The following is a 12,980-nucleotide window of genomic DNA, read 5'->3' as shown; positions in this document are numbered from 1 at the left end:
GGAGTATTCTTGTTTAAAAAGTAATGTTCAGGATTTGATGTCACAAAGAGTGATTTGCTGAAGTTGTTTATTTGTACAAAATTAATGATTTCATAAATGAAGAGAGAAGTGAAATGAATGTTCATGGGGGCATGAAAATTTTTCTTCTTCCAAGGTGGGGCGTGACAGAGAAAGTTTGAGAACCACTGCCCTAATGCCATGCAAGTCTATGGGGTCAAAAGTCAACTTTGTCCTAGAAACATGGGGCCACTTGCAGGTTCATCGGGATCCCTCAAGACAGCCACGTCAAATTTGGGGCTTCTAGCTTATAGCCCCAAATTTGGGATGGGGATGAAAAATTTTCTTCCTCCAAGGTGGGACGTGACAGAGAAAGTTTGAGAACCACTGCAATAGCCACATAGTGACGTGAGGTTGAGTTTTTTTTTGTTTGTCGGATGCACTTTCAAAAATCTGCCGAGCACAAAATATGAATGCATACAAAAAATGTATTAAAGGGACAAAGCAACAAAGATGTGAAAAAAAAAGTCAGAGATGGAGATTTACAGCAGTCAACAAAAATACGGCGACACGCAACTCACTCTTGATAAAAAAAAAAAAAATCAGTGCTGGTGAACAGGTGACTATATTAACTACTTATCCTCACCCATATCTGGGACTCAATTATCCTGTGATTGTAACACTAAATAATATAAACAATTCCACAACCAAAATAAACCATCAGAACAAACACTTTACAGTTTTACCAATTTATGTCTGACAATCATGCATTTATATAGATCCATGATTCACATACATCGTACATCATTTGTCACACCATGTCACTGTGGACGCAAAAACACCCTCTTAACTTCCTTTCACAAGGTTCACAGTTAAGAGCTGCCTGTTTTAAAACCAAAAAACAACGTGTTAAGCAGGTAATTGCCATAAACAGTAAACAGGAAGATTGGTTTGGCTGGTCTGGACTCTTGACCTCGACCCCACGGCACATTCTTCAGAGGCAAAGTTCAACCCACGACATCGTATCTGCGCATGTTTAGAATGCAATGGTTACATTGGGCAAAAAGAAACAAATTGCCACTATGAAGGAGGGACATTCGTTAACTTTTGTTTCCGATCAAATATTGCTAAGCGCAGGGATTGAGCAGCCAACAAGTCGATATGCTTGGTGTTACCAGAGAAGCCAGAGTGGCTGCTAATCCCCCATTCATGGCCAGAGGCTGCAGAAGGCAGCGTAAGCTCCCCTGTCCTCCTGCTATCACCTGCCTATTTACCGCCATGCCAACCCCACGGCGCTTTCAGCCGCTCTCCTCCTCTTTCTGCCTTCCTCCCTCTCCATCCGCTAATCCTCTTTAAGGACATTACCTGCTAATATACCCAGTCAGACGGCACAAAAGCCCCGGCTATCTCTTTACTGCCATCGGCAGGACGCTAAATATGCCGTTAATGGAGAAAGGCGAATGGCGGGGGGGGGGATCATGGTTTTGACCCCAAAATACCATTCAGACCCTGATCTGTCCGAGCGGCAGCCTAATGTGCAGCTCGTGTTGGGTAACAAGGAGGCGGCGGTGCCGGTAAAGGAGCCAAAGTGTGGATGGCCTTCAGAGTCGTTTGGAAAGATCAAATGTTTTCTGTCAGCTGTGTTAAGGAGCCAGTGATTCAACTTTGGGAAATCATTCCATTTATTTATTGTTTTTTCCCTCCCCACTTTCACTCAGGTCTCAAGGGGCAAAGCACCTGGAGAGACCTAACATTGCTTGTGCCCCCCAGTGGAGAGAAAGAGCAACTGGCTTCAGGTCATCGTGGGGTGTTTGCTTGCGCCATAAAACAGCACGTGCAAAAAAAAAAAATATTTGACTTGGAGATCTTAAAGAAGTCTGCAGGAAACACAGAGTGTAAAAACCTCATAATGGGCCTCATTTTACATTATTCAACAGTACACATTTTACATTCAGCATAAAATGATATATACAGACACAAACAAGCTTTAAAAAAAAAATACTAATGCACGAACCCGATTGGAAGAAAAAGAAACGACAATTGTTCACTTTGCGAAGTAAACTATTCACTGTGCGGGACCTCGCGCGGCAACAAAGTTCAAAGTTGAGTTGTTGACTTGGCCTCGAGGCAGGGCAGCTGTTCATTTGACTGCTGATGGAGTGCCACTGACATCACTTTAATGAGACAGCACTAATGAGTGCTGACAGCTCAGACAGCAGCAGTAGCACCAACAAGCGTGTCTACAGCGAGTAGAGAGTGCCCTCGGCTGGTCAAAACAGGAAATGAGCACGGCGGGAACCAGAGGTGCTCCTGCAAATAGATTCCCCCGTCACTTCCTGCTTCTTTCTTTCTTTCTTTCTTTCTTTTTTAACTGTAAGTACACATTTCATTGGAATAATACTGCATTTGAGTAATTAGATGGCAAAAATTAGATGGATGAATAAATGATTGATTCGTTCATCAAACAGTCACTACATGATGACATTTTGGAAGTCACGTCATTTTAAATTGAAGTATTTGCCTTGATAGTGACGAAAATTACACTGATGGCTGAGAATCAGCCATCAGTGTAATTTCTTAGTTGCAGAAATACTTTAGTATGAAATATGATTCGAATGCGGGCATTCACCGTTTTGTTTTATCTGGAGACAATTATGTCCATGAAAACCACTAGGGGGAAGCACTGTATCAATGTTCAAGGTATTTTGTGAAAGAAGTGAGTGAAAAGTGAGAAGAACTCATGCTTTCTTTATATCACGTTTGTTCTATTGATTTGTTATTTGTCTGCTCAGAAAAGTATAAATGCATGAACTATCCCTTTTGAAAAGGGACCGCTTGGACAAATTAAAAAAAAGAAGAAGAAGAAGCTGTGTATCTGTTCGAATCCTGGATGACTGATTGCCCTATTGCTCCATGGATTCTCATCACAAAGACACAAGAACAGCTTTCTCATTCCCTCTATAGCCACAGAAGATCCACACCAGGTTGACGGTGTTACTATCTACATCAGAGCATTTCCCTCAAAGGAGATGAGTCAACAAAACAACAACAGCAACGTAAGCCTGCAATATTCAGTCAATTAATCACAATCTCTGACATACCCCGTTGTCTAACCAAACCATTTATGGCCAGATAAAGAAAAAATGTATCATTACTCTCAATCCCTGCGGGGTCAAAAACAAAATATATCATCTCACAGCTAAGACAGAACAATTCCCTCTGTTAAATTTTACAGTCAAGGCAAAACAAAGGTCTTCGAAGGAGGATGAAAACATGTTGTTTACGGCTGGATGCATATGGTCACAGTTGTACAAGCGACAGGCAATTTTTTGAAGCCAAGACGTGACATTACACCTCAGTGATTTCCGTGACAAGTGTGAGTGCATGTCACCGAGATGACACCCTCTCATTAGAAATTACGTTGCAGACAAAAGGGTCGTTCTGGTGCGAACCGTGTGACACAAACAGCGGCACTCTAAAGCGGTAACATCAGATCAGGCTGAGGGCAGAAACTGTGGAAAATCAAAGTCCAGGTTTTCACCAGTTAAATATGACTTTTCTCAAACGCTTCCTGTGCCATCGGTTGCGTTTGACCTTCATGGAATTTGTATTTTGGACATTTGTGGGAAAATAAAAAATCCCCTCCAGAGATTAAAATGCAGAATCATACTTTCATGCTTGTGATTTAGCCGCTGCTCATCTGAGTCACCAAACAACTGGGTGAATCATGAGCAGATCCTGGAGCCTGGCTCAGTGTGTGGATGTGTGTTTTCTACTCTTCAGAAGTGAGAGGTTGTAGGCACGGACAGAGGAATAATATGAGAAGACAGAGCACAATAAAATCGCATAATAGGAAGATGGGAGGACTTCAGCAAAGCCGCTGCATCTGAAAACAAATGCACAGCGCAAGGCTAAAATAAGCCATCATTGCAGAATAGCAAAAAAAAAAGGGGGGGGGGGATCTAGAACACCTAACACACACCACACCACACCACACTAAATGGCACCTCTGGTACCAAACCTCTATTGTAATACGCTTAAATACTAATTCACATACACTGTGTGACACCACAGATCCCTTTTGTGGTAATTGTCTAAATTTAGCAGTACAGTGTAGCAGTGACCTTTAATCTCACTGGGTCAAAGCCTGGGAGCAAAGGTGAGGATGAACTTTGTCCAATTTAGAGGGGAAAAAAATTAACAGAGTTAAAATATATCCAATAGTTTTTCGCCATCTGCGCCTTCACAGTGTGAAAAGGGTAAAACTATATATAACAAAAAAACTTCTCACTCTGTGGTATTAATTAGGAGTCTATACAGCCACTGTTGTCAATTTGTCATTGGTGGTAATTTATAGGATGTTGAAGACAGCGGTGTGCACGGCCACTGTGGGGAGGCTGCTTTCTCTTATCCTCGCACTCAGACAGACGGAGGAGAAATTGCTTTCAATTAAACACTATAGATCACATCCATGATTTTTAATTTTCCTTCCTGGAACTAATCTGAGGAAAATCACTTCCCCCCCCCCTCTCCCCTCTTCAAATGAATCATTTTTAACTCTCATCCTCGGCGGAGGGTCTCGTCGAGCATGTTAATTTAAATTTTCAACAAGCCCAGATGAACAGTGAGTGGTGACCATGGTAGATGAATAGATAGGGGGACGGGTGGGGGCTGAAGAAGGTGCTGTCATGTGACGGACATGATTTAATTTCTGAAAAGATGCAAAAGTCAGTGAGTTTAGTTTGGTGCCTTTAAGTTGAGGGAGAGAAATAAAAATTGGCCTCTAAAGCGTGATTGGTAAAAATACGCAAATCTCATTCATAAAAAAAACACCATCTGTCCTGACACGTCATTAAAAATTATTTGCCTGTACGCCAGCCGGGGTCCACACCACAGCCGTTCCCTCCGTCATTCAGCAGCAACTCGCTGCTAATTGGTCAGGATGCGGTGATGGCAAAATATGAATGCAATGTCCGAAATGAAAAGAGTGTATTTCTGGAAAACGAGACGTGAAGGTATTGTTGCACCGGAAGAGCAAGAACATCCTTGTGGTGGTGGAATTTTGATTTTCTAATTTGATCAATGTTTTCTCATTTGAGGAATTTGAGGAATTTTCCCAACAATCGCTAATTTGTATGTATTGTATTTCCTGAAACCACAGCCTAAATGACACATCATTACGGCACCGTTGATGTTATTTAATCTATTTTTAATTGGTGCTGCTTCTAATTTCTATTCATATTAAGACACAGTTCATGTAACTTGTGAACCTGTGAAGCTTCCGTCCGCTCTCCTAGACAACAAGATCAGTCCACACCAGGGGGTGGGCAAACTATTTGACTGGTGGGCCACGATGGGTTCTAAAATTTGAAAGAGGGGGCCAGAGCAGGAGCAGATGGATGAGTGTTTTGGTGACCCACCTCATAGGAGAAAAAAATAGATCATGGGAAGCCCCATGGTATTTAGCGCTTAATTGAACTTACTCTTAAAAAAAAACTGCTTTAATGGATGACATACATCTTTTTATGAGTTACTTACCATTAATATAATTTATTCAAGTTTGGCGGGCCATATAAGAAAACTTAACGGGCCGCATTTGGCCTCCAGGCCGTAGTTTGTCCACGCCTGGGCTACACTCTTTGGTTTTGTAAAACATATGGTTATTTTCTTATCTTCATAAAGCACCACTTCATGGGTTTTGGCATACCTGAGGTTACACTTGCTGCATCACACGGGAGACTTAATCCTGTTGAGTTTCTACTGTTATCTTGCCGATGCAGGGTTATATAAAGCCTGCCCGAGGACATGAAACCAGCACAATTTATTTACTCATCAGCAAAGGTTAGCGTGGAGGACGCCCAGGTGGTGAACTGCTGCCGCACAGCTGCTCAGCTAAATTGGTCTGTTGTTGCTGTTATCAGGGCCGTTCCTTCAACCCAGGTCTCTACATCACCAGGAGCTTCATTAAAGAAAAGAACTCCACTTACTATTACTATGGTTATGATGCCTACAGATGCATACAAGGTCTTCAAATACGCATTTAAAGATGCAGTTACGCGGGCTCTCAGGTATTATCCATCCTTTTCCAAGAAAACTCTAAGCCATTATCCAATTATATAATTTCTTCGAAAAATCACATTGAATTTCCAGGTATTCATTGTGCCGGCTCGTCTCACCCCATCATCACCTGTTTGGAGGCACTGAACACAGGTACAATTTTAAAAACTCCGGATTTAGCACAGAAATTGGAGCGTTTATGGGGTGGTGTGGGGTGTGGGGGAGGGGGGGACCGCGGGGGTGGAAATGAGGCACTGAGTGGTGTGAGCTGCATTGAATCTGAAGACACGATGTTCCCGCTTTCCATCAGGTCAAGCGAGGAGAAGCCGAACGTTTGAATATAATCTGGAAGGAGGGGAAGTCTCGCAGGGACGTCTTTGAGCGTTTCCACGGCACCCATATTGTCAGAAGGTGTATAGGAGTCGAGAGGAGTGCAAGATATGAGCAGTTAGCATTTTTACATCCAAATTTAATCATATTAAAATGGCGGCGCAAGATGGCAGCTAACTAGGAGCAAGACCCTTACTGCTATATATATATTCTTTGTATAGGCTAAGAAAAGGTTTCATAAAAAACAATGATTTACTTCAGGCTGCACAGCCTGTTTTTTTTTTTTTGTTTTTTTTTGGAGTGTTACATGAATTTACATCCCTCTGCAGGGCATCGCTTAATGATTTCACAAATGATCAAGATACTTGAAACTTTGCTGAGGAAAGTGATAAAGTGGGGGGGAGAAAACGATATGACGGAAAAGCACTTCGCACCAGGGGCAACTCAATAAACATTCCTACTTCAGCTCTGCCATTTCATTACGCGCCAAACTCGCTGCGGTGACATCAGCCTTTAGGTGCCACCGTCACGCAATCGCGCGTTCGCTGTTGCTATTTTTAAACTCAAACGGCTATTTTTAAAATCCGCGAACGCACCGAGCAGAACGCGCGGAGACGATATAAGCAAACCGGGTACGGGGGGACGGACGGCGCGGAGAGAGCGCGGAGCCACCTCCTTACTGAGCTGCATGGCGCCGCGTCAGCGCGCAATTGCGCAGCCGGCTGAGCCACGACACCGGCGGGAACCTGCGGCTGTGAGCCACCACCACCACCGTTCACTGAACAGAGACTTTGGATTGGAAGTGGATTGGCCGCGGACGAGCATGGCACCGTGCCGGGCGCCGCTCTGCACCGGGCGGACTCTGGAGGATCTCTGAAGGCGGGAAGGAGGGACGGAAAGAGAGGGGGGGTGGGGGGGAGGTTGGAGGTTGGCGTGCGGGAGAAGCGCCATGGACGCGGCGAACGTGGCCGCTTCCGCGCTCGTGTTGGGGATCATCGTCGTGTCGCTGCTGTCCAACGCCGTGGTGCTGATCTGCTTCGTCTACAGCGCGGACATTCGCAGGCAGGTGCCGGGTCTCTTCACGCTCAACTTGACCTTCTGCAACCTGCTGCTCAGCGTGTCCGACATGCCCGTGACTCTGGCCGGGCTGGTGGCCGCGGGCCGCCCGCCGGCGGGCGTCCTGTGCCAAGTGGTGGGCTTCCTCGACACCTTCCTCACCACCAACTCCATGCTGAGCATGGCGGCGCTCAGCATCGACCGGTGGGTGGCGGTGGTCTTCCCGCTCAGCTACCACTCCAGGATGCGGCGGCGGGACGCGGCGCTCGCGCTGGGCTACACGTGGCTGCACTCGCTGTGCTTCTCGGCCGTGGCCAGCTGCCGCTCGTGGGTGGGCTACCACCACCTGTACGCGTCGTGCACGCTGCGCGGCGCGCGCGCCAGCAAGGGGGAAGCCGGCGGCGCGCCGTTCGCCGTCTTCACCGTGGCGCTGCACGCGCTCACCTTCCTGCTCACGCTCGTCGTGCTGTGCGTGACGTATCTGAAAGTGCTGAAAGTCGCGAGGTTCCACTGCAAGCGCATCGACGTGATCACCATGCAGACGCTCGTGCTGCTCGTGGACATTCACCCCAGGTAAACAAAACCATCCCCTCCCCCACCTCCGCACCCACACACTTTATCATTTTTTTTTACCCATGTTGACAGGGGCTGCTTTCATGTGGAGGCAGACTCTGCAACTCTGATTCACAAAAACACACCGCAGGGCTGAATTGGCTGTATGCCGCAGTGAGCGCAACCTCAGTATCTCAAACCTATATTGAAATAACGCCTTGTTGCAACAATGTAATAAGACTCTATTCCTGAAAAAAACAAAACAAAATAAAACTTCTTTCTGTAAACAGATGCAGTTATTTGTCCGGGAGACAGCACCGGTAATTTAGAATTCTGCACAAGTCACGTGACCTGTCTGTTAGTTGACGAGGGAGCTCCACCAGTAAACAGATTCCACGCACACACAGAAGAAGCAGAAACGAGCACTAGGAGGAGGTGTCTCGTGACAAGAACGATCAATTGAAAACAAGGAGATGTGTCATGATCAAGACAAACGTGACTATACGAGTTAAAAGTTGGCAAAGACAAAATTAGGACAGTGTTAAAATTTAGGTCACTCTCTTAAGACACAACACATCAAATATAGATTGGAGAGGCTTAACGATCATTTCACTAGAAAATGATTTTAAAATCTATTTCAGCTGGAAGGATTGGAGCTATAGGTTAATATTTTCAGAGTCTGATACTGACTTTATTTTCAGACCATGTCCACCACCTCATAGCTATACTGGCCGGGTCCACACCCCCGCAACCCCAGATTAATTTAAACCCAGCAACACGTGACCACACATGCATTAAGAGAGCCACGCTAGGCACGGCAAGTTCACGTCTCGTGAAGGTCACCGAAGCCTCTCCTGCGATTCGAGGCTATGCCGTCACCCTCCCATGCTAATTTAGTCAAATAATTAAACTCTGAATCGCTCTCGTTCGCATAATCGACATTGGTGCCGTGTGCCCGTTAACGATCGGCCGCACTCGGTTTACCGCCGTGCACCCGATACCTATACGGAGTGTTTCACTATGTCTGCATGTGTCCCTGGCCTGTAGCGCCACACCTGGGTAGATAATGGTGCCTGTGTGCTTTCGCCAGTGTGCGGCAGAAATGTCTGGACGAGCAGAGGAGGCGGCGGCTGAGGGCCACCAAGAAGATCAGCACCTTCATCGGCACGTTTGTGGTCTGCTTCACCCCGTACGTCGCGACGAGGTGAGTGGAGGCGTAAAGTTGGAAAGTAAAAGCACCGGGGACGGAAGAGAGTAGTAAGTATCGGGAGCATCCCGATAAAACACAGCTTGCGTGATTGGAATAATCGCATTCCCCTGCTCACCTGCGATCCGGCATCGTTTAGAGGCGACAACACGTTTGCCCGTGCCTGCCACCGTCTTACCGGCTCTAATCCTCGTCCCCTGGGCTTAATGATGCTGGAGGGCCGAGCGTCACACCTGACACCGAGGCCCAGATAGCGAAATGAGTCTGTGATGGTATCACCAGCTCTCATTAATATCAGCTTAGAGGGAGACAGCCTGTCACAAGCTGTTGGAGCCACGATAATGAAAAAGCAGCGTGTCAGGAGCCCGAGAGATGCGGAGAAACGTTGGTCTCCACGGGCAGATCAAAGGGACGCTGCGGTGGTTTGCTTCCTTTAAATGAAAGTTGTGAAACTATCATTCTCCAGTTGCAAGACGAAAAGAAGATTTGCAGACTGAGAGACGGGAAGAAAAAACAGCGAACGTCGCTTTAACACTACGGCACTGTAGTTTTCCCTCCACTTGGTCTTATCTTCTGATCCTGATTCAGGATGAGTGTCGAGCGCAGGATTTACTTGTAAAACTGTCTGAACCGACAAAAGCGCCCAGGAGCGGCCGACCAACACCAAACCCATTGGTTTCACATTCCCCGAGCGCCGCGCTGACATTTCAGTGAAGTGTAATGATGACATTACGCCACCGGTCGGATGTTTTCCACTCCAATTAAGCCGATCTAAGAATTGGCTCGTTTTCCGGATGGCGTGTGACCTTTTTCCCCTCTCCTCCTCCCTCCTTTCCTCTCTCTGTGCCTGATTTGAGGCAGAATCGTGGAGCTCTTCTGGCCGGAGCCCATCAGCCCACGCTGGGGCGTCCTCTCCAAATGTCTGGCCTACAGCAAGGCGGCGAGCGACCCCTTCGTCTACTCGCTGCTGCGTCACCAGTACAGGACGGCCTGCCGCCTGCTGGTCAACAGAATCTTCAAGAGGCGTCCGCTCAACTCCTCCTCCGCCAGGGCGGCAGATGACGCAGGTGCGGCCAAAACGACCGCTGCCGCCGCCACTGCCACCAACAGTGTCCAGCCGGTCGCCGACAAACCTGCAGACCAGTGAGCACCCCTGGTGGCGGGCAGAGATCTTGCTGGATGCCGTCTGGACGATGGAGGAAATACTGCGTCCATCCGTCCGTCCGTCCGTCCGTCCGTCCGTCCGTCCGTCCGTCCGTCCGTCTTCGTGGCCTCAAGACGAGGAGGTCAATCTGACGTGTGAATCGTCTTCACCTGGTCCAAGTCCCGACAGACTGAAGGAACCCAAACTGCAGTTTACCGTCGGCGTCATTGTTGATAACGGATGTTGACATGAATGCTTTTAACTTGTTTTTTTTTCATCATCATCGTCATTATTTGGAGCTGTACTGTGCATGTGGAGGTCACTTGCAATGCCAGCGGTGAGGATCTGATGTGCATTTTCTGAGAGAATATATAAATACGTATATATATAAAAAAGGCTTTAGCCACTAGGGCCACTAAGCTGGTTCAGCAAAAAAAAAAAAAAACATTGAGCTGAATACCACAAGCCTGAAGTGTTTTGTTTTCTTTGGTTCATATGTCTGTGAAGGTTCTCGGTCATCCAGGGTAAGTTGGGGCAACTGGACTTGTTCTGGCGATCCTGAAGACGTTTCACCTCTCATCCGTAAGGCTTTTTAAGTTCTGAAGAAGCCTTTCTTCGGTTCCGTGTGTTGATTATTTATACAACAATACGAGAAGGTGCTGCTTCTTAGAAGATTCTGTAGCATAACTGTCATATTTTATAGAGTCTACAAAGTCTAATCACGGTAGTCGACGTTTTTGATAAATAAATGTGACAGAAGGCACAACATTTGATCCTGATTGTTCCAAAATGCTAAGTGCGGGAGCTCGCTGGGGCTCCCCGGAGAAAAAACTTCTGACCTCTTCTTACTTCTGACGTCTGTGAACGAGGGACGAGAGAAAATCCAACCTCACAGGAGGAGGTTGATCAGCGGTGATTGTTGGAGGTGCTGCTGCAGCCAAAACATGTGTTCAGTGGATTAAATGGAGGTGGCAACTATTTTGTCATGTTGTGATGTTGTAGCAGTGAGGCCAGTGTTCTCAAGTGCCTTTTAATGAAATATGTGATTTGGTAGAAACCACAACAGAGGGTTTTTGTTTTTAATTTTTGCCTGTCACTGTGTGCCGTGGTTTGCCGTGACGATCGAGGCTGTTGCTGAGGATTTTTTTTCCCCCCCTCTGGGAAATGTTTATTTACAAACACCATCACCTTGTATTGTACAAGATGATTAAAAAAAAACAAAAAAACAGGGGGCTGGGGGTGTTATCGGAATATGGCGGCAGCTATTCAGTGGTGTGTGTAATTAACATTCCGGCTCAAACCGCGCAAACAGCCGCGTGCACGTCTGTGTGGCTCTTTTCGGTGACTCGTGTTCTTACATTGCTGTGACACTGCTGACACACACAAGGTGTAAACCTATTGTTTTTGTCGACTCTGTGTTTTTGTGAGACCATCGCAATAAAATGCTGCGAATTTTGTTGCTGTTTTTTTTTTATCAGCTACTAATTTGATGCGATGCAGTTCCAACTGTGAGATTTTTTGATTTCAGCCACATCTTCACACCTATATTCTCCCACGCTGATTGAGCAGATGAGCAAGAATAATATATTAAAAAAAAGAAACCTTATAGATGTGTTCCACCCACCACTGCTACAGCAGCTGCCGCTGCTGCTGCGGCGGCAGCCGAACACAGCCGAACACAGACTTTTAACAAAAGCATCGGCGCTCAGAGTTAAACGCTTTATAATTACAGAGCTGTAAGAAGGGGGTGGGGGGTGGGGGTGGGGGTGGGGGGGTAGGTCTTGAGAAAGAAAGAAAGAAAGAAAGACAAAGTAGGAAGAAGAGGGGAGAGGAACGTGGGAGGTTTTGTTCTCCAGCCCCCGGGACGTGGAGGGCCCTCCGTCCTGCCACAGTGAGGGTCTCGATGCCCACAGGCGCGTGTTTTTGACAAGGAGTGTTTTTGGCTACGACAGCAACTCCGTCCACCGCGGCTGCTGCGGTTCTTTTCACGCAGATGAATTGAAATGGGGAGGGGGGGGGTTGCCAAAGAGTTTGATCGAAGAGGGTGCGCTGTAGGACGGGAAGGGACGGACGGATGCAACCACACAGCCTCGCTGGTCGTCATAGGAACCTGGAAGAAGCAGCGACAAACCCAGACACTGCTGCACGGCTGGTGGAGGTGAAAGCGTTTTTTGCGCATCCGACAACAGCTCCGTTCTCACCTACTGATGTTTTTTATTTTTTTTTTTACCAAAAACAAAAGAGTGGGCCTGCACTGTCCGACTGTGTCCAGTCTGTTTAAGCACTGCGCCACTCTGGAGATCGCACACCAGTGTCAGCAGACCTTCTAGGCCAGTGGTTCTCAACTGGTGGAGTCTCAGGACCCACCCATTTTTTTTCTTCCTTATAATGAAGTCGCGACCCATATTTATTCCACAAAAATCAAAGCGCTAGCCCACTTTAGATCATGTCTAGAAAATACATTTTTGAAATTGAATTATTGAAAATTATCAAATTTAATTGTGGCGTGAACGATTAATCGATTATCGATGAATTGTCGATTAAGAATTTAATCGATTAAATTAAATTACTCGCAATTAATTGAACATTTTTTTCACAGATAGTTAATATCATAACAGTGTAATGGAGGAATTCACC

At 46.5% G+C, this 12,980-nt stretch overlaps 1 protein-coding gene across 1 annotated transcript; it reads left to right on the top strand.

Moving 5' to 3' along the window:
- The first annotated feature begins 6,975 nt into the window (after nucleotides 1–6,975).
- On the top strand, nucleotides 6,976–11,716 carry LOC142896633 (G-protein coupled receptor 26-like). Its single transcript, XM_076038422.1, has 4 exons — nucleotides 6,976–8,013; nucleotides 9,083–9,196; nucleotides 10,061–10,444; nucleotides 10,486–11,716. Exons 1-3 carry the CDS (start codon nucleotides 7,334–7,336, stop codon nucleotides 10,344–10,346), a joined length of 1,080 nt encoding a protein of 359 aa, XP_075894537.1. The 5' UTR covers nucleotides 6,976–7,333; the 3' UTR covers nucleotides 10,347–10,444; nucleotides 10,486–11,716.
- Nucleotides 11,717–12,980: the final 1,264 nt, after the last annotated feature.

This window comes from Nelusetta ayraudi, unplaced genomic scaffold (genome assembly GCF_046127955.1).
Source record: "Nelusetta ayraudi isolate G7.1 ecotype Tasmania unplaced genomic scaffold, CSIRO-AGI_Nayr_v1 ptg000056l, whole genome shotgun sequence".
Lineage (NCBI taxonomy): Eukaryota > Metazoa > Chordata > Actinopteri > Tetraodontiformes > Monacanthidae > Nelusetta > Nelusetta ayraudi.
This window is presented reverse-complemented; position numbering and strand designations above follow the sequence as displayed.